Source organism: Manacus candei, unplaced genomic scaffold (assembly GCF_025592945.1).
Source record: "Manacus candei isolate 608988 ecotype Guabito, Panama unplaced genomic scaffold, ASM2559294v1 h1tg000037l, whole genome shotgun sequence".
Taxonomy (NCBI): domain Eukaryota; kingdom Metazoa; phylum Chordata; class Aves; order Passeriformes; family Pipridae; genus Manacus; species Manacus candei.
Genome location: NW_026138085.1, coordinates 878,554 through 900,840, shown reverse-complemented (window position 1 = coordinate 900,840; position 22,287 = coordinate 878,554). Strand labels below are relative to the sequence as shown.

Below are 22,287 nucleotides of genomic sequence, written 5' to 3'. Positions count from 1 at the left end.
GGGCTCTCCAGAAGACACAGACCCAGCAGGCAAATCACATTTTTGTGGTTATTGCACCTTTTGGTCAAATTTGGCTGCCTGGACGTTAGGAACCACAAAGCAGAGTGTTCTGCTGCCAGGAAGGGAATGTTTCAAAATGAAATTACCCAAATCATGTGCTTGCATTTCCTTACAGGTAGTTGGAGGGCCCACAAACACCTCTGCACTGCAGGAGCAAGAACTCTCTGTGCTAACCCAGGGCAAAACCAGCACTGCCACTCCTCCTGCCTGGCCAACTCCTGTAACAGTTTAGTATTTAAAAAATAATAATTAAACAAATATCTACTCTCTCAGTATATATCTCTCAGTGGCTGGTTCACCAGGAAAGCATCACTGACTCCTCCAGGGCACAGCACAAACGGGCACCGAACCCAGGGTGTAAAACCAGTCCAGATGGGGATGTGCTGGGTTCCCTCGTGCACAGCAGGTCTCTCACACGCCTTTCTTCCCCTCGCTCAGCACTACAGGGAAGGACATGTTCTCCTCTGCATCTGCAACACTGTCAATCACAGCATGATACACAACACAGCTCCATTCCGTGCCGCAGCTGTTTTGTCACATTTGATGTCTTGAGTCACTCAGCAGCACTTCTGAGGGTAGTTATGATAAGCTCCCCAGCACACTTATCTTCCACTGAAAGCAGGTGGAAGCAATCACTTCTCATCTCACCCAGTGAAACATCTTCTGTTCTGCTCTTACACAATCTTTTATTGTTTCTCTGGATACCTGCAGCCGAGTTTCCTGCCCAGGAGCAGAATGACAAGGGAACTTGCAAACATCCTTCTCCATTCTGACAGAGACACACCAAAACATTGTAAGTGCAACCCACTCTGACCCATCTTCCTCCACAGTAAATCTGACACCATGTATGACTCCCAGGGGCTCTCCAGCCCCTCAGGACAAGGGCTCTGAAGGAGCACTACTCCCCTTCTGTCAAAGCTAAGCATATATATTAATCCATCTCCATTCAGGGAAAAGGCTTATAAGCCATCTGGATGATGCTTCTCTATAGCTACAGTTACATTTCAGACAGCAAAAGCAGTAAGTAAGCCTTCAAAAGCAGCACATCATTCTAACAGAACCTTTTGATGTCAGTGAGATATATTGTTGAATGTGTCCTTTTTGGAAGACAAGAGTGTCTGGCTGTGCAGAGGCTCATCAAAACTCCTTTGCAGCTTAGCATTTGCACACCAGGTAAAGCCAGTGCAAAGTGCTCTGAGGTCCCAGCAAGGACAGTGCTGTGGCTGGGACACAGCTGCAGAGGGGGCAGGAGTGTGGGCTCACCTGGCAAAGCAGGGGGAGAGAAGCTCATGGACAGAGCAGCACAATCCCTCCTCCGTAATCATGCCCAGAAACTTGGTGCATGGACACCAGGCATCCACTGAGGAGGTGGCACAGCTCTGGCAGAACAGGCACTGCTATTGTTACACCAGGCAACTTCTGTAAACAAGCCCTAAAAATAATTTTCTAGATAAATTAGGCTTGCAACACGAAGAAGGGAGGCTTAAATGAAACCCACTTCAAAGTGTTCCCAGGGCTGTATCCTGCTGCCAAGGCAGGGCACAGCAGCACTGCCTTCCATATGCTGCTTTGCAGTACAACGTGAGTTCCTTAAAACTGAGATTAGAGTAACTGAAACTCCAGGAGGATGGCACTGACACTGAAATGTGACAGGCCAAAAATGAAGAATGGATGCCCCCAAAGAACTAAAGATTTTCATTGTTTAGACAGCAGCTCTGAAGAGCTGGACAAGCTTGATGCACCCCTGACTATGGGGCAGTTACTCACTGCACTCGGAGCCCCAAGAAAGATATATTGTGCAAGAGTCAGAAACTATTTTTACTGACGTCTGATAAGTCTTTTTCTTGAGCAATTTAAATCTGTCAAGCTGTGAGAGTATTCCCTATGAGCCCAGGAGACACATGGACTACATTATCAAACACAGAGATACGAAGAGAGGAAAAGCACATGAACCAGCCTGGGACTGTTCTCAGGGAGCTGCTAAGGTTAAACACAACCAGCCAATGCCTCAAAGCCCTGAAGAGCACAGGAGGGGTTTTTGAAGCTTATTCCTAGTGGCATGTTTCTTCAACAATACCTATAGCTGTTTGTTCCTTGCATCAACTGGCACAGAACTCTCACGCAAACACAGTGGCAAGAGGCCGAGGGTCCCAAAACATATCCATGAACACAGGGCATGAACTGCTGCTGCTCTTTATGGACACACCACCCTTGGAAATCTGCTTCCTTTGGTAGCAGTCTAATGACCTTTAATGCAACCCCCTGACAGGAGGGGGGAGCTGGGGGGGGTCGGGCTCTGCTGCCAGGGAACAAGGGACAGGAGGAGAGGGAACGGCCTCCAGCTGTGCCAGGGGAGGGTCAGGTTGGACAGGAGGAGGAATTTGTTGCTGGAAAGGATGGTCAGGCACTGCAAGGGGCTGCCCAGGGAGGTGTTGGAGTCCCCATCCCTGGAGGTGTCCAAGGAGGGGCTGGATGTGGCACTGAGTGCTCTGGGCTGGGGACAAGGTGGGGATGGGGCACAGGGGGGACTCGATCTTGGAGGGCTTTTCCAAGACAAATAATTCTGTGATTCTGGTTAAGACAGTTTGGCCCCATTTAACCTGGTCTTCCCACCAATTAGAGCTTTGGTCTGCAGTACCACCGGCTGGACAGTCTTCGGGTTTTCATCAGAAAGAGGGGGCAGGGATCAGTTTTATTGTCATTCCAAGTTTCTTGTTTGTCTGTTGTTTGTTCTTTACAAACACACAAGTTGGTTTCATTTCCATTTCATTTTCCTTTGTGTGACCAAGGCTTTCCCTGCACTAAAGGTCTTCTAAGAAAAGGCCTTTTTATCTTCAGTTGGATTTTACTGAAAAGAAAAAACCTCCAGGCTTCAATCCAGCAGGACAGTCTTGCCATGGTCTCCCTTACTCCAATTCACCACCTCCAAGTAACAAATCAATTTACCTTTATCATATACTCAAATTGTATAATATCTACAACTACAGGGGTTATTTGATAGCTTTTTGATAAGCTTACATTTTAAATTATTTAAATATTAAATTAAATTTAAATAAAATTTAAAAATAAAAAAATAAAAAATTTTAAATAAAATTTTAAAAACAAATTTATTACAGAAATTGCTGCGTGTTTCAGCTGAATCAAAAAACGTGTTTTGCCTCATCTTGCCTTAATTTAACTGGCAATAATTTTATTTTAATTTGTACCAGCTTACCTCAATCAATTTGTTGGCATGTTCACGGAAAACCTGGGCATATTCTTTAACTTCTTTTTCATTGCCATTCTTGGCAGCTTCAATCAATACTAAAAGTGGAACATTTGTTTCCAGAAAAGAGTCTGATACGTGGTCCATAACAGCTTTGCGGAGCTAAAATAAAAATAAAAGAATGAGTTATTCCTCAGCAGTTCCACTGCTGCTTCCTTTGACTGTATTAATACGTAAAGCTTAAACTACTTTTGTCATTGATCCTTTTTCCTTTGTGTGACCAAGGCTTTCCCTCCAGTAAGTCTTGTCTATACACTTTTTGCTTCAATTTAAAGTAAATCTCCTTAAAAAAATGGATTAGTTATAGAAGTGCAAGTCACCAGTTTGGCCACAAATATTGATTTAGCAGCTCATATTGGTTTTGTCTGAGTAAATTTGCTGCTTTCCCCGAGATGATTAAACAACACGCTGATTTAACTTTTTATTTTTCTACTAGAATAAAAACATTTCTCAACAAACTTGATCCATACTCCTGTTTACTCAAAAGGGGGAATATATTGCTTTACAACCAAACAGACAAAAGGCTGATGCTGCATAAATACAATCCTCAAATAAAATAGGCTGAGATGAACAGCCCTAGAATTATAAAATATATGTGATTATCTTCAGAATCCATGAAGTGGGAGTTGGTTTTGGGGTTTTTTGGGGATTTCTTCATCTCTCTTGCCACGAAGACAATTAAGAATCCAACACCTTTACCACAAAGGTAACACGGAATTACATTCCCACCCCATGCTTCGCTCTGAACCACACACTGGAAGCTTTTAGCTTTTAATTCACTATAAACAAGCAGGCAAGCCCACTACCCACTAGAAACAAATCCCCAGGTAACAGTCCCAAGAGGGCAAACACGCAGAAATGCACTCTTTTGCCTCAGCTCTAACACAGCCAGTACCTGTCTGCGCAAGTCTCTGGTCTTTTTGGTCATTTTATCAATGGCAGAGTTCAGGGCATCACTTCTTTCTTTGCGTCCAGCCTGAAAAACGAGAGACAAAGAGTTAAACACGTATTCAGGGGCAAAAAGCAGAACCAATACTATTAATTTCAAGTATATTGTCAACTTCTTTCTTTACTTTGGGGTTTTTTTTAAGTGATTACGCACACTGGAGGCAGAGTCTCCACCTCCCTGCTGGTGTGGGCAGGACAGCAGTGCTCCCTACACACCCTCATCCCCAGTGTCACACAACACTGCCCTTGAGCAGGCAGTCAAAAGCCCAAAATCAAAAGTATACAGTCCTTACAAAACATTTGTTGGGTATGAAATCCAACATTTCCAGTCAGTCCCCAGGCCCATCCCCAGGGAGTTGGACTTCACTGAGGTTTGATACAGTGCGTTTCGAGTGAGCCCTGTTAGAGAGGGCAAAGGGCCAAACAGCAGTGGCAGCTTCTCTTTCCCATCAGACACTGGGTCAAAAATATCCTCATTTGTACCAAAATAAGAGTGTCAGATAAGACAATAGTGGTGGTCTGGTTTTGCTGGGAGTTTTTTCTGTATGACATAGCTTATATTAGGGTTTCAAAACACACTTCATGCAACCACAATCCAATTTCTGAAGTTCTAAGCCACAATCAATATAATTATCCAGTTGAGAAGCAAACCCATTTAGCAGCACTGCAGTGAGGGTATGCCAGGTATCAATTCTCCAGGTGACAGGCTGGTTTGAAATATCTGGATGAGCAGCCTTGAATCTAAAACATCAAGTCCACTCTACAGCACGAATAAAGAATGGGGGGAGTAATGAGGATGTTGTAATGTCATTATAGTTTAATGAATTATTGAAGATTTGTCACTCCCTGATCAAGTGATTTGCTTGTCATCACAAAAGGTAACTGAAAAGTGACTGAAACTACACCCAGGAGCTTGTTCTGACGATGCCACAGCCCTCGGCAGCCCTGAGCGGGCCCGTTCTTCACTCCGTGTTCAAAAATGGGAGCTGAAGTCTCTAAATAAAGTGAAAGCTAATGCTGCTCATTTGCCCAACAGCTTGCTGCTCCCTGCTCAGAGGATGTGAGAGACAAGCTGCAGTTAAGGCTGGAAAGTCCCTGTTGAGCCTGCCCTGAAGCCACAGCTCGGGTGCACTGGTGGTGGTGGGCACTGCCTGGACCCTGAGGGGGGCAAGGGGGCCATGCACCCCAAAACCTGCCACTGCACCAACCACAAGGTGCTCTGAGTCATCAACCTGCAGAGGCAGCTCCTTGTTCTTCCTGGTGTTTCACACCAGTTTACCTATGGCAACGTGACCATGCTGCTGAACACATGGCACCCCTCCCTGTACATGTGGGGGGTTTTTTCCCAGGAATATCTCTGGATTTAAGAGATACACTCATGCATTATGTAGAAAGCCAAACATTCAGCTGTTCCAAGAAGTACCATTTTACTTCTCCCTGGGTGCCCCCACATTACCATTTTAACATGAAGCAGGAGCAGGCATTTGAAGCAAGGCCACCCATCAGTTCCACTTTGCTGTCCCCGGCTTCACAGCCCACAACAGCTCTGGTGCACAGCACCAGATGCCTTTTGGATGAGAGGAAAACCAAGAGATGGCTTCCACTAATGGACATTCAGTTCATGAGACCAGTACGTAAAACACCCCGAAGAGCACATTAGAGCCTGAGCAGCACCGATTTCAGACGGCTGATCCCTCCCCATGAAACTACACCACCTATTAGCACTGCAAGAGCTGTTTAATCTAATCCCACTAGATTTTAGGAAGGCAGCCCCATTTTATTTCCATCTTGTTGGCATTCAGAAGTTTTAGTACAGAAGCTTGTCAAAAGCATGACCAGAATTTCCTTCAGAAGGTCGAGGATAAAACTCCCTGCTAATTTAGCTGTGGTAATTCAACGACTTAGCACGTGTAGTTACTAATGGGGCTCCTTCGTTAGGACTGGTGAATGGGGCAGAAGAGGACAGACAAGGTGGACGACCCCACCTCTGTGGCTATGGAAGACCCTGCTGCCATTGACATCTTAAACCATCACAGCCAATTCTAACCAAGGTCCAGGCCTGGAGACAAGGATATCAAGTTTTGCCCCACTGAAATTTCTTTTTACAATCAAACATAAACACTAACTGTGGGACCAATCAAACCCCATTAGGTCTGAGTGGAGGCAGCCAGTGGGACCGTGGTCTCTGGAGCACATGAAGACCTGCACAGCCTGTGGCAGCACAAACCCTCCTGGGCACAGGAACACACTGAAGACCATCCCTGACCACAGCACAGTCACTTCGTCCAGGCTCCCACAAATACCACGAATTTTACCCATTTCTTCCACCCTACAGCTCAAAAGTCCTGTTTGAGCTGGTCTCCCTCTCTTAAGTAATAAATCATGTTTTAAAGGCTCCAATTGACAATTTACCACTTCTGGGTAATTTGTTCCAGTACCCAATTAGCCTTACCATTAAAAAATTGGTCCTCATTTCTAAACCTTCAGTGAGGAGCCAGCTAATGACCCACAGCACAACACAGCCCAGCTCTCATCCTTTCCTATCCAGGGGATTACTAGGACTCACAATAGCAAAGCCTGAATATTCAGATTCCTAATAGGATTTTTAGATATTCAGCACAAAACTCTGCTGAGGGAATCACAAGCCCTGCAGTCAGTGAGCAGCTAATAGATTCAGTAGATTTAATAGGGTCATGATGACCACGTCAATCATTTTGCAGAATGATACCCCAGCTCTGTCCAGTATCATGGATAATAAATTTAGCCACAGTGCAAATTTACTTTAAATTAAATCAGATCTTTATCAAAGAGGATAGAATTGGTGTTAAAAATTGCTTCTTTCCCCCATTCCCTGTAATTTCTGCTCTTCCCCCACCATTGCTGCCCTGATTGGAGAGCAGCACACAAGCATTCCCTGTCACATCCCTTCAATCCCAGCTCACACCAGTGTCCCCAGCAGGGCTTGTTTTAGCGGCTCAAAGCAAAGAAAGGGGATTTGCATACAGGGAGGGGAGAGGAATCATCACCTCTGTCACAAAGCACTCCTGCTGTAGGTGTGCCAGCAGAATTTAAACAACTGAAAACCAGAACCTTTTCCTATAGCTACTGATAGAACCCAATCCCAACTTTAATAAAGGTACCAGAGCACAGCAGTGGCAGTTCATGCCACCAGGACCAGCAGCACAGGAATTGCAATGAGTTACTCAAAAACATGGTTTGGCAGCTAAACACCAAAAACTTCCAGTGTTAATATCAAAGGCTCATCATCAGTTTGGGTTAAGCTAAACCCACAGAGCTATTGAGGGAGACAGTGCCTCCTGCCCAGCACCAGCCCTCACAGCATCCCTGCAGAGCCCAACATCCCTCCCCATCCAACCAGCACCCAGATGTGAGCCAGATGTGCCACTGCTGCGTGACTGAGAGCTCTCACTGTCCCACCTGCCGCCCACCACACAATTACCCAAAAAAGATGGTTTGCCGAGGGGTTTCTGCTTCAGGTGATCTGTGAATTGTCTTCTGGGCTGTCAGTACAAGAGGCAGCACCATGGTTAATGATGGGGATTTCATAAGTGAAAAATGAGTGCTTGGCACACCTTCCTCTGGGCAGGCAGTGCTATGTCAGTGTGCTCCCACCGAGTTCAGCTTCGTGGGGAGGCAGGAGATTCAGTGCTCAGGTGTATTTTGCCTCGTGTTTGGTTTCGCCTTGCCACCTCGCCTAATTCCATGTCTACAGAGCACAACCATCCACACCCCTCCATCACCGTGACAGCAGGGCTGCCAACGAAGTCCAGATATAACAGTGCTGATTCAAGGCCAGGAAGGGTGAGCAGTGAAGTATGACACACAGGAATTTCAGCAGTGTTTTCACATCCCAGCTCTGCCAGTTGAGGAAGCTGGACTGTACACTGGTTTGCTGCAGGAAGGAGTCTCCCACGGTGAGCCCACAGCTCAGCCAAGCACAGGGGCTGCATGGCATCATCCAGGGGTCAGCAAGAACCCGAATGAGAATAAAGATGCCTGCACTGTCCCTCCTGCACAGCTGGCCGTGCTACACCACTCCCACCCCACTGTCCCTCCCCACAGCCAGGCTGCACCCACAGTGGTCCCACACTCCCCGCTGTGCCCACAGAGAGGGGAAGGTTGGCTTCTGCACTCACCCTGGTACAAGGAGGAATTAAAATGTGCAACCAGTGCCAGGTGTAGACAGTTGCCAGACAGGGAGGTGACATGGCACATCATGGTGACAGCCACCATGCTCCATGGCAGCACACGTGTCCTTTGCTCCCAGGAAGACAAGGACACCCAACCTATGGTGCCCTGTCCCACCCCTCCCACTGCCCTCTCTGGACACATCTGCTGCTGCTGGATCACCTCAGACATGCCTTTTTCTCCTATGCCCACTTCTCAGGGCTCCCTGGTGACCCAGCCCCAAGGCAGCACATCCGAGTGACAGGACGTGCATGGGAATGCTGCAGCCACACACCCCTGCTCCCCCCCTGCCTCACAGCCCTGTGACACAGCACAAACACTGTCTTCTGGCAGAAAACCAGCAAATACTCCCGCAGTCTCTAACGTGCCAACGTCCAGCAATAATTACCACAGCCACTCCTCCAGGCAGAGGGCTGAGCTGGATGCTTGCATGGTGCCATACACGTGGCTGCACATCCTGGGCACCCATCACCTGCAACTCCAGGGCTTGCATCCTCCAGGTCCCCAGCACAGCAAAGTCACACAGCCCACATCTACATCAAGTAAAATTAGCTTATTTGTTGCTCTTAATACACTAGGAAGGCTTCCACAAGATGTCAGCCTAACTAAATGACAACACCAGCCTCAGGGTGCAATTCTACTTTCCCAGCGCATGGATTTAGCAGGAAAACCAGTTCTGCTGCTGCTCTAGGAGTGGGGTAAGTGAGAAGCCCCTGAAAGGGTTATCTGGTCCTAGCAAGCTTATTCCTGAGGCAGACATGCCAATTTGCCTCTCCACATCGCATGTGAAGCTTCAGGCTGCCACATCGGAGCTCCTGTGGTGGCAGAAGTCCCCAGATGCCACTCAGACGTGCTTTTCCTCGGCAGGCAAGTGAGTTTCCAGTCTCAGAAGAAACACATTTACATGAGTTTTCTGGGCAGCTGGGATTTATTCCCAGCCTGTTACACCTTGACACCCTAGGCAGCTCCCAGGGAACAATGTGAACGTTACATTAGAGTTCCAGACTTCAGAGACTCAGATACACACTTGTGGTAATAACTGTTATTTCACAACAAGTGCACATAAAAACACGTCTCGCTAAGAAAAGCGCCCATAAAGTTCCTGTTAACAGTTTCCTAAACAGGAAACTCGCTGGCAAGGTGCTAAATAGCCCTTGTTTGGTTAAGGGCCAAAGAATAGGGAGCTTCAGAAAGGAAACAACTCACCGTGTTTGAACATTAACTCTTAACTCTGTGCCAAATTACACAATCTTAACATGGGAGGAACCTACCAACAGATACTGTTGCAAAAAAAGCGAAACGTTTCCAACAACACTTCATTTCAGCCTCCTGGTAATAGCGAAAAGAGGCAGTGCAGGAGAGGGGTAACAGTTCACCTCAAATTACACCCTCTGGAACACCTTAAATGTTAACATGCTGAAGTGCTATTAAAATTCAACCCAACACTCCAGAGGAGGATGTTGCAGATGAGCTGCTCGAGGAAGCCCAGCCGCAGGTACCCCGAGGTTCCGTCGGACAGCTGAGCCCGGCTTTCAGCTCCCGTGCTCTTTGTGCAGTGAACATTAAATGTGAACAAACTCTTCAAATAGGTTTATGTAATTTCTTTGCATGTATTTCTTTCACCCTAGAGCAAATGTGAAAACATTTACTATGGCAGAGCAATTTAAGACGTATTTAACATTTCCTAATTTGCTTAATCATTAAAGACAGTTACTCTCCTGATGGGTTCAGGGAAGGGTTTATTCATTTTCTTTAGGTTTTTTGGGTGGGTCTGAGGTTTTCTTTTTGTGTGTTTATAAAAAGTCCACCTTCTCCATCCCTTTACTTTCCACTTAGTGCTCCCTTTGAGTCTGCCCACCCCAGAAGGGGAGCACCACATGCAGTGTTACCATTCCACCACGGGACAGCCAAGGGAGAAGCAGGCAGAAAACAGCAAGTCTTAGTTTAAGCAAGTGCCTCTAAGGAATCAAAGCAAAGAACCAACACTTAATAACAAAGGTAAACAGCCATTTTATTTTAAAACCTTCTTTAGACACAATTCATCTTCCTCCATCAGCATGGGAAGCTTGTTATTCTCAGCTCATTCCATATCTTAGAGGTTGAAGGTGATAGCTTGGCATTACAGAGCAAATGTTTTCAAGTGCCTCCTGCTACATTATTGCTTTACATCTCAAGGTGAACATAAAAAAAGCTCATCCAAGTTGCCTGGAATGGGAAGCCAGCATCCCCCTGTCTCATCCACATCAAGCCATGACCAGAGCAGTTGCTCCGAAGGCTTTCCTGCACATGCATCCTAAAAACCTATAAAAATTTCAATCGAGCCTGTTAATTTACCTTTCAGTACCAGCTGTCCCTAAGGAGAGGATGCTCCGAATAAAGGGGCAATGAACTTTTAAGCCAAGCAAAAAGCCGTATCAGCCCATTCTCCATCTCCTCCTCCTCGCTGTGGGTGCACGCTCCGGCCAGAGCCCGGCTGGGCTGGACCAGCACACACAGCTCTGCAGGGTCACTGCTCCTGCAAATGCACGCCTCTGCAATGCTAAACCCCACAGGGTAACTGCTACAGGGGCTAATGGGAGCAGTGTCCCCTGATTCACAGGAGACACACAGCAGCAGGACGCAGGGTGACAAGAAGGCAGCCCTCGCACTGCTCCGAGCCCCGACTGTGAATGCCAACCTCACCACTTCCTCTCCTGCACTCCAGTCCCCAGGAAAAAGCAAGTACAAAAGGCACCGTTTGGGAGGAGAAAATAGATTTTCTAGTTTCATAACCACACACTGTCAAGCTGGATTCCAATTAAATTTTTCCTGTGCCCTAATGCAAGCTTTGCTTTTTCCAGAAATTTCCTCTCGCCTGAAGCGTTCGCTCCTGTCCCCTGCTCCTGGGCTGTACTTCTGACACACCACCTCAGCCACTCGACTGCTCTCTGCCAGTTTTGCAGGGACCACAGCCACACACAGCTGTTACACAGAGCTTTCAGCAGCCCAGACCCTCTCACCTCCATCAAAGCCGGTGCTGACCAGCAGCCTCTATTCAAACTGTGCGCATTTCGCATCTAAAAGTTCCTTTCACTTTTAAATATCTGCAGGGATATTTAGCAGAAAACTGGGAGCAGCCAGCACTCAGGCACTTCCACCCGCAGCTCTGCACTGCTTTTAACCCCAGCTGAGCAGAGCCAGTGCAGATGTGGGGGGAGCAGGGGGGAGCAAGTCTGCTCTGCTCCTTCTATCGCGGACGAAGGACTCTTGCCGATGGATTTTTTTCTCCCTCTATCAGTGGTCTTTAACACGATCACAGTATGCAGCACAATGCTTTAAAACAGCAAAGCTTCTGGAAAACCCAAACAAAAGGAACGTCACCAGGTGACGTCAGCCTATATAGAGCCCTGTGTGGTCGCAGCGCATAAGCAAACCCATTCTTGTACCGCTTCCCTGAAAAGCTTTTCAGTAAATGCACTCATGCTACTACAGGAGCTTCTCTCAGCAATAAGCCACCCATCTGCCATCAACAAGTTAGGACTAAAAGAAGCCACAGCTGCGGAAAAGGAAAACGTGAGCTTCAATTAACCAGCTGAGCAGCCTCGGAGGACGAAAACTTGTATTAAGATTTAAAAATTGCAGACCTGTCAGAGGAGATCAAGGCAGCGATTTCAAAAGGAATATTCCAAGAGAGCATCGTGGATTTGATTTTGCACTAATATCAAAGGACACTAAACCCAGTCAATTATTCAAGGCTGTCTTACATTAGAGCCTTTCACAGACTCACGGCGTTGAGTCTCAAACTACGACTGAATGCACCCTCCAATGTACTCAAAAGAATGGGTAAGTTCCTGCGTTTCTCTCTTCCTTGTATAATGAATGACCGGCTCTGCTTTAAAGGAGCAGTTAGTTAGGTGCTAAAGCTGATTGCTTTGCACTGAACCTTATGGAAAAAAATGTTTTCTGATAGTGCCACTGTAAACCCTCCGTAATCGAGATAAAGCCTCCTCCTAAGTGTAATGTCCAAGTATTCGGTTTGTGTAGTAAGTTGTTTCTTGCATTTAGAATTAGCTTGTCGGAAATGCATGGCAATGTTATCTGCAGTGAAATCTTCCACTGTGATGTTCCAAGTGTACTGATAAGGCTATCCTATCTTGTTGTTTTCCTAAATTATATTCTGCAGGCTTACATTTCAAGTGGCCATTAGGGGCTCGTATGCTGGCAGCACTATATGCAATGAGTATGGTTTTAAAAATGCTGCCTGCCTTGGGCATGGCTTGTCCACCAAAATGTCGCTGTGAGAAGCTGCTCTTTTACTGTGACTCTCAGGGGTTTCACTCAGTGCCAAACACCACTGAAAAGGGCTCGCTAGGTTTGTCACTGAGGCACAATTATATTTCTGAACTTGAAAGGGATCAATTTGCAAGCTTCAGTCAACTTACTTGGCTTCACTTAGATCATAATCAAATTGCAACAGTCAGAGAAGATTCTTTTCAAGGACTGTATAAACTTAAGGAATTAGTCTTAAGTTCCAACAAAATCTTTCATTTGCCAAACACAACTTTTAGCCAGCTGCTTAACCTGCAGAATTTGGACCTCTCTTTTAATCAGTTATCCTCTCTGCACCCCGAGCTCTTCTACGGCCTTCGCAAGCTACAGACCTTGCACTTGCGATCCAACTCCCTGCGGACCATCCCGGTCCGCCTGTTCTGGGACTGCCGTAGCCTGGAATTCCTGGATTTGAGCACAAACCGCTTGCGAAGTTTGGCTCGCAATGGATTTGCGGGATTAATCAAGCTGAGGGAGCTTCACCTAGAGCACAACCAGCTGACAAAGATTAATTTTGCTCACTTCCTCCGGCTGAGCAGCCTGCACACGCTCTTCTTGCAGTGGAACAAAATCAGCAACTTGACATGTGGGATGGAGTGGACCTGGGGCACCTTAGCAAAGCTCGATTTGACTGGAAACGAAATCAAAGCCATCGACCTCACCGTCTTTGAAACTATGCCTAACCTTAAAACCCTTCTCATGGATAACAACAAGCTCACCACTCTGGATTCCAAGATCCTAAGTTCGCTGACATCCCTCACCACCGTGGGCCTCTCTGGCAATCTGTGGGAATGCAGCCCAAAGATCTGTTCCTTGGCCACATGGTTGAGTGGCTTCCAAGGTCGGTGGGAGCACTCCATCCTCTGCCATAGCCCCGACCACACCCAGGGAGAGGATATTCTGGATGCAGTGTATGGTTTTCAGCTTTGCTGGAATTTATCGACTGTGGTTACACCCGTGGCTACGACGTACACCGCCCCGACTACTGAGTACACGAAAAGAATCAGCTCTTCTCATTTCCATATGGGAGACAAAGAGATTCCAACTACGGCAGGCATGGTCGTTACCACCGAAGAACATTTCCCGGAGCCAAACAATGCCATCTTCACTCAGAGGGTAATTACAGGAACAATGGCTTTATTGTTTTCTTTCTTTTTTATCATTTTTATAGTGTTCATCTCCAGGAAGTGCTGCCCTCCTACACTAAGAAGAATTAGGCAGTGCTCAATGATTCAAAACCACAGGCAGCTCCGATCCCAAACACGGCTGCATATGGCCAATATATCAGACCAAGGACCCTATAATGAGTACGAACCCACCCACGAAGGACCCTTCATCATCATCAATGGCTATGGACAGTGCAAGTGCCAGCAGCTGCCCTATAAAGAATGTGAAGTATAATACCTACAGCCCATCACAAAGTAAATCAGATAAGTAACCTATTTTAAAATTGTAGGGGACCTACATCAGATTCTAATTTTTACAAATGTTGACATAAAGCCTAATTTTCCAAGCTACTTAATGGAAACATTGTTTATGGAGTGGTGCAGTATTTTTAAGTTTTTTAAAAAATAAATCCATAATATTTTCAGTGTTAAAGAAGCAATGATTACATTAAACTTGCACTCCTAACGTTTAAAAGTCTAAAGAGATGCTCACCTCAAACTATGTAAAATGTTTCATGTTATGTAATTATATGACTGTGTGTAAACATTTATACCCAAGTCTCCATATTCTACTTTTTCTAATGAAAAGAGTCCGAGGGGAAGGACACTGTACAGGGATCTGAGGGGGACGTACACTTCATTTGTTCCACTACATCTGGAGGATCCCAAACGCTGCAGCTGGCTCGGGGCACTTTAAAGGCAGCTGAGGAGGAAGATTTATTTTCCTTCTCTGATAATTTCACTCCAGTAAGAGATGGTAGGGGAAAGGGGGGAAAAAAAGCAGCAAAGGTCCAGGTGGGAATTTCAGTGCACTGGGGATCGGTGAATTTGTTTTAAATACAGTTTTGCTCTCTGCATATTCATAGTTTGGCTCGGTGAAAGGGACAGCAGGCACAGAAAGGAGCAGTTCACATGAGCACACACACATGGGCAGGGTGGGCACACACATGAACAGGACGACCCTCCAGGTGTTCCCAAAATGGCCACGTAGCTTCTTTAGGGAGGCTCAGCACGACGGGATCGATTCTAAATATTAAGTACATTCAATACTTCTCAGCTCCCTGGTTTGACTTGATGATGCTTTTCATGAATTCAGGCTAATTACTTAATGACTGTGAACAAACAGCATTTCGACACCTTTTCATGTGTAAATACCCTTAATGCAAGGTTTTCTTAATTAAAAGTAAATACCACTGATGAGGTTAAGAAGAAGAGGGAAGGAAGAAAGGAAGGAAGGAAGAAGCCTCTCTTTGTCCCCCCGCTGCCCCCCCAGCCGAGGCTTCCTCTCGACTGGAAGCTATTTTCATGCACTAACTCCACTGGTTTCTGTGGAGACAGAATCAGCCCCTGTAATATAAGCTCTCACTTGTCCTCCTCTTCCAAAATTCAAGATTAAAAAAAACCCCTTCTGACAAGTTAGGATAATATAATTAGATTATAGAATAGTTCACTGAAAAATGTTTCGTTTCTTACTTGATATGGGACAGAATCTAAACTAGTATGACTTTTTAAAAGATCATATATAAATCTAGATACACACATGCACCTCATTCTAAGGAGTAATTTGGTTTCTTTAGCCAGAAGTACCATATTGCTATTTATACTCTATTATGAAATTATATGTAAATATTTGCAGATCTATGCAGTGATGGTGGTACTCAGATGCCACAAGGGTGGGGGGTGGGGGGTCTGCAAAGGATTACATTATTTTTAAGTCAACTACTCAATTATTGTAAACATTCTAACCAAAGCTAAAAGGTCCAGAGGGATGGAGTATTATTTTATATATATATACATGTATGTATAACTAAAAAATGTGTTGTGTCCAATGCTGCAGTGTTAAACAATTCCCAGCACATCCCGATGAAGAAACAAAATTCCTCACAGTGTTGCCATACCTTGAGCAAATCCATAATTACAGTATGCTAATTGTGATGTACTAAACTATCCTGCAAACTTTTTAAACAGAAAAAGCACTGCATAAAAATCTGTTGGCTATTTCACTCTGCTTTTCTCTATCTGTATTACCACTTGGTGAGGTATTTAGGGTGCAATTATACAACAGTTCAATGTTTTCTTGTGAGATGAATTTGTCCAAGGCAATTATAGCAAGACAAGTGACTTCTGTTAAGATTTTACATAAAGGTTTTTCAATTACTGCGTTTGAATATATTAATTTGCATAATTTTACTTTTACATACAGTGCCCTTATAAAACCAATATTTTGTTTACTTCCCATGACCCTGTATTTTAGTGGAAGAGATCCAGTGAAGCCTAATGGTTTTCCACAGAGATACCTTTGAACCCTTGTAACTGTTAATACTACAATGAGTCCATTTACACCTATTCTAGGCAATTAATTTCTGCTTTTAACTGACTACAAAAAAGTCCTGCGGGGTAGGTGGACAAAGAGCAAATGTTCTGTATGATTAAATCCCACGTGAGGCAGCAGGTCAGACCTAAACTGAGAAATGCAAACCCATATTGGTATCCAGGGGGTTTTAGCTGCTTGTAGAAAGACCTGCTTCATTCCTTCCCACAAGTAGGAGCTCACAGCTCTTCCCTGAGGTCCAGGCTGCTGCTCTGCTCGGGCATTGCTGCCAGCAGGGACCTGCCCTGGCTGTGCACCTCCCTCACCTCACCCAGCCATCACTGCACTGGGGGATTGGGAAGCAGCCACAGTGGGAATGACTTCCACGTACAGCTGCAGGGTACCAGCAGAGACAAAGTTATCACTGAGCTCATTAATTATCCTGGCAGCCAAATAATCTGGCTACGCTGTCATTCCCCATCAGATGTCAACACTGAACTCTGATGGCCCCAGCTGCACCTGCAAGAAGGAGTTCCAGCTCTGCCCTCCAGCCCAGCAGAAACCCTTGTTGTAGGACAGCTCAAAGGGTGCCATGTCAGTCTTCCACATGGGAACAAGAAGTGGCTGCTTCATGAAGAGCCGAGGTTTCTCCCAAGAAGGTGCTTTCCCAACAACCCAGCTCTGAGCAGAAACCACTCCATCTTCATTAGCTTTTAATTATGCCCAAGCAGAGCAAAGACAGATGTTCCAGCAACGCTGGATTGAACCCTCTTCTCCATCCCAGCCACTCACACTGACTTTCCAGGCATTAAAGTGCTGTTCCAGTGCCTCTCCAAGCAAACCCACCCAGGCACCCAACCTCTCTCCCCCACCATCATTCCCAGTTTCCAGTGGTCCTGCAGTGCTTGGCTCCCAGAGAGCTGAGCAGGAGGCAGCAGCAGAGCCCAGCAGGCACCGTTCCCTCACGGTGACTCCCTGTACTCCACACTAATACGCAGCCAATCTCCCAAATGCCGTGGTTTATGGCTGCCATTTCCAAAATCATTTGTTGCCAGGTTCCAGGCATAAGCAAAGCAATTCTGCAAACATTACATTTAGGGTAACAGGTATCATAAAACTCGCAGAATGTCAAACACTAGCAGTGAAGTCGACTTGGATTCCCTGCGGAGGGGCAGGGAATGGCAGCAGAGCCATTGCTCTGCACAAGGACACAGCCACAGGCTGTTAATATTTCTTATTTTAAAGTTACTGTCTTCCACTTGCAATTGTTTGTGACTCTTCCAGGCAAGGAGGGGATTGTAATAATTGTGCTACTCGGCAGTCTCTGATTTATTTTGTTTGTGGAACAAGAACCACGATGATTTGGTTTAAATTAATCGTATTTCAATACGAGCGCTGGCTGATGACAAGAGCTTGTTAACGTGCTCTCTCCAAATACCATCTCTGTTGCACAGCCTCAGTTTCTACAGATGCTAAATGGCATTACAGGTGCTTCATTCAACACCTCCGGGCACAGCCTCAGGTGTTCAGGGCCTTTTAGAAAGGGAATTTCTTGTACTGCTCTTAAGGTCCTCGTCCCACCCAAAGACCTCCAGGCTTGCTGATCTCCAGTCAGCTTCTCCTGCTCCCCACCCTTGTGTCAGTGAAAGGCAAACCCAGCAGCACAGGTTCAGTTTTTGAGTCATCATCCTGGAACAGGGCTGAATTAATGCTCTCAGTTAGTCGCTCTGCATTAGATCAGTGTTTAAATGCACACAGCTAAAAATTACTCGATGAAGGGTAAAATGGGTTAGCATTTAGTCTCCAGCTGAAGTGTTCCTCTGCACTGAGCTCCAATTCCCTATCAGATGGAAACGTAATGAATGCTGCTCTATCAATGTTTGGTTTTGTTTGCTTCTCCCCCAAGCAGAAATGATCCGATTTCTCAGCGATCAGCCGCATGCAAATCTGAGCATCTGAGCTTCTGTCCCATTACATCCCTCAGGAGACAGTGGCCTATTGCTAACATGTAAAATCAGAAACATCCAGTGGCTTTAAACCAGAAATCTGCACTGCACACTTATTTTTAATGTGTCTAAGGTAATTTCTGTACTACTTTAATGGAAATAAAGTTGATTTAATTTTGTGATCTGTGTAGCTATCAAAATCCATCTGTTCAGACCTATGAAATTTACCCAGAAGCTGAATTTCATCTTTCTTATGAAGTTTTCCATAAAAATTTAACAAGTTCAAAGGGAGATACAGTATTTCTTCTCCCCCCCAAAAAGGAAGAGACAAGGAAACAACAAAAGTCAAAAGTAGCAGCTCCTCCCTCCCCACACCTTCTTTCATTGCAAAATGTCCCAGATGCTAAAATTAGTGCTGGGCTCTGCTTTTTAAGGTGCCACATTAGCAGGATGCTTAAAGATTATTTCAGAGTCAGCTGGAAATTCAGCATTTCACATCTCATATACCTTTAGAGAGGTTTCTAGGGAAAGGTAACAGAAGCTTTGAGGGGTATAATAAAGCCTTAGATGGGGTAAAACACCATGCAGGTTGTACACCTCTGTGTAAGCACTGAAAGCTACGCCTGCCATCCTCCAACTACTCCTTTGTAAAAAGTCAAACAAAACCCATCCCATTTTTCTTTTACTAATGAAAACACTAGTAAGTGAACTATTCTACCAGCTTAGCAACCTGAGATTACAGAGAGTCCTAGATGAGTCGTGTTTAAATTACGTTTCAAGAGCCAACTTCTGGTGGGAGGGGCTGTGAGTAATGGAGTAAAACAAGTGCAGTGTACAGAAGCATTTTGTTATTAAAATTGTGTATACTGTAAAACCGAATTTGCCTCTTTCTTCCTCCCTTTTCAAGCAGAGGTGTCAAAAGCTCACCCTTTCACAATATGTAAAGACCAGCCTACACCCACTATCCCAAGCAGGTAAGGTGGGTTTGGGCCAGTCCGTTTGCCAGAACCCCACCAAAGCCAGCCCCTCAGTGAGCTGGGCTGCACGGGTTCTTCCCAAACAACGTGTCTCTTGACTAGCAAAACTGCCTGAACGAGCAAGAGGAGAGTGAAAACCGAAGCCAAGCCAAACTCGTGGTCCTTGAGGCTGAACCCCTGTGAGTCCCTGCAGCAGAACAGCTCAGGCAGCACCGTGAGCCCCAGCACCAGCTGGCAGAGCTGCCGGGCCCTGGCTCTGACCCTGGGGGTCCCCCTGAGTCACCAGGTGGAACACCATGACCACCTGCTGGTCATGCTGCCAGCCAGGAGCGTGGCTTTTCCAACGGGACCACCCTGCCAACAATTTAGCGAGGACACACAGTCCGTATGGTTCAGAGATGTCAAACTAGCAAGACATCCCTTCAGCTCTGAGTCACAGCCATCTGGGAAGTGTCACAGTGCCTTCCCTGCACAGAAAGTTTCTGTCTATGGGCCACCACAGCAAACACAACGTTCAGAGCCAGAGTGCCTCAGTAATATGGGAAGGATTTCTGATTTTGAGAAGTGACAAGTTCACGGACACAACCCAAAAGCCTCCATACAAGAGCTGAACGAAAGAACAAGTTCCAGGATGTTCCAAGATGATTACATGCACCGAACTGCCAGCTAAAATCATTTTAGTAACTAAGCCTTAGCTGCATTTACTTTTTTTCCAAAAGGTTTGGCTGGAACAAGTTCTCAAGGGTTTTAAATGTCAGTTGGCAAACTGCCTCTTAAATCCTTCTAAATACTTCAAAGCAGCACATGATATATCTATTTTCCTAAACTCTTAGAGAATAATTTTACGAGAAAAAGCATCTCAACTGCAAAACCAGTTGTTCCCACAAGCAAAGGTAAGACACCTAAGAGAAAAAACAGTATTCTGAATATATTATGCAAAAGCTTTAAATCCAGTAGTAACAAGGAAATGTCAACATCACTAGTAACTTACTTTTATAAATGTAGGCTCTGTTAAGACAACTGCAAAAAAATTGAGACTCAAGAATTTGACTGGAGAGGACTGTACAGATGAACTGAAAACTGCAGCACTGGACAACTCTGACTCCCTCCTCCACTGAGTGGCCAGGCTAAAACCTTGATGACAATATTTACTGTAATCTGTTCTCAAAGTAGTTTTACAAAATCATTGTTACCTAATCAAAAATTTAATTACCGTGAAGATATTAGGAAAAAAACTGTACTGTAATGAGTTAAAGCTCTATTTACCATATTTGACATCAGATCCACATGCTCCAGGTCTTATTTTGGAAGAAATTTTTTCCCTGTGAGGGTGGTGAGGCCCTGGCACAGGTTGCCCAGAGAGGTGGTGGCTGCCCCTTCCCTGGAAACATTCGAGGTGAGGTTGGATGGGGCTTTGGGCGACCTGATCTAGTTGAAGCTGTTCCTACTCATTGCAGGGGTGTTGGATTAGAAGGCCTTTAAGGGTCCCTTTCACCCAAAACATTCTATGATGGGGGGGGGGGGAAAGACAACTGTCTCATTAACAAAATTGGTGTTTATTTCTGTGATGGTTTTGGCTGCAAAGGGCACCGAGCAAACCCTTCTGGGCTGACAGGTAACTAAATCCTGATTTTAGCTCCTCAGCTGGTTTTAATCAACAAGGTCTATAATTTGACTTTTTCTCCTGTCTAAGTCTACTAAAAGGACAAGACTAAAGCGTTAAATACACACAAAAATCATCTGAGACCATCTGAACGGGTAGCATAAGAACCAGGAGCCAGAAACTGAGCTGTGACCAGTAGGGAACACACCTCGAGTTAAATCCAAGCTCTTCTCCCCAGTGTGACACAAACACTTCCAATATACACACAAGTAAAATTAAAGGCTACTCCCTACTACCAGGACATTTAAAGGAAGTAATAAATCTTTCTTTTATAAACCCAAATTATTTATTTTAAATGCCATTGAAGTAACTTACCTGTTTTCTCCCAGCAGACTCTACTACTTTTATGTTGAATACTCAAGCAAACTACACACAGATAGGTGCTGGTTTTCTTTTCCACCATTCCCTACCCCAAAGGGTGGGCAGTGCAGCCACTGTTTGATATAGGTGCATCATGCTTTATACCAATTAAAAACCCAGCCATATTTCATAGGGGAAAAGGTTCATCCATCAAGAAGGTTCTTAAATAATGAATGAGTCATAATTCTTTACAGTCAAAAGCAATTAATTTTCTGTATTGTAATCAGGAGAATAAATCTGAAAAATCCATTCTAACGGCTCTGAATCTAAAGGTAGTGTTGCAGCTGAATTTTTAATCTTAAAATACAGGAGCAACGAGGACTTCTGCTGTTTAAACATACAATCTTCTACCAAACAGAACAGCTTTACTGCATATTTAATAGGTAGAACGGGTTTTGCAAGACCACATGAGACAGCATTAGATACAGGAAATGCATTTCAAGTAGAAAGGTCCTTCCAAGATACCTCTCAACTGTACAGACACTAAAATACCTGAAATATCTTTTAAGAAGTGTACAAAATAGTCAGAAAAGCTTACTGCAAAAAGTAGTTTTACTTACGTGTTTGCAAAGAGCTGAAAATATTGAGAAGAGTGTTAATGTGGAATCCAGCTCAAATGGATTCAACAGCAACTATTCCTATTAGGATGCATTTGCTCTCTTTCCTACTAACTCCTAAATAATCCATCACGTATCCAGAACCTCTGCCTCAAAAGCCATGTGCTGTTAGCTGGGACTCTCAATTTCTGCCCTCAAATGGATTGCTTCAACCCTGACACCACTTTAGGTTTTAAATCTTTTAGAGAAAAAAACCTGTAAAATTAATAGAGCTCTTAGTAAAGCTAATAATGACACAGCCTGTAAAGAGAGAGAACATGGGAAAGGGGACAGGGACACAGATTACAAGGGAGTTTCCATCTCTAAAGACACCACACCACAGCTAATGGGGGAAACACACATTCCCCTGCACTGCAGCCACTCTCAGAAGCTTGTTAACAACTTCTGCTTTGAGTAAAGCAAATTTTAGCTACCCAAGCAGCCCACCTGATCCAGAAGGGAGTCACGCAGGGAACAT

At 45.1% G+C, this 22,287-nt stretch overlaps 2 protein-coding genes across 5 annotated transcripts in view; one reads left to right on the top strand and one right to left on the bottom strand.

The window, feature by feature from the left end:
• The window catches only part of CTNNA1 (catenin alpha 1), a 119,714-nt gene that overhangs the window by 46,375 nt on the left and 51,052 nt on the right, over positions 1-22,287 (bottom strand). For all 3 annotated transcript variants that reach the window (XM_051793775.1, XM_051793776.1, XM_051793777.1), the window contains 2 exons: positions 4,221-4,301; positions 3,275-3,427 (listed from right to left, as the gene is read on the bottom strand). In XM_051793775.1, coding sequence (XP_051649735.1) covers positions 3,275-3,427; positions 4,221-4,301 — 234 coding nt within the window. The remainder of the gene's footprint in view (positions 1-3,274; positions 3,428-4,220; positions 4,302-22,287) is intronic.
• LRRTM2 (leucine rich repeat transmembrane neuronal 2) lies at positions 10,031-18,392 on the top strand. Of its 2 annotated transcripts, none has more exons than XM_051793799.1 (2): positions 10,031-12,304; positions 13,073-18,392. In XM_051793799.1, exons 1-2 carry the CDS (start codon positions 12,275-12,277, stop codon positions 14,189-14,191), a joined length of 1,149 nt encoding a protein of 382 aa, XP_051649759.1. In that variant the 5' UTR covers positions 10,031-12,274; the 3' UTR covers positions 14,192-18,392. The 2 variants fall into 2 exon arrangements, with proteins under 2 accessions (XP_051649759.1, XP_051649758.1); XM_051793798.1 differs by having other exon boundaries at positions 12,645-18,392.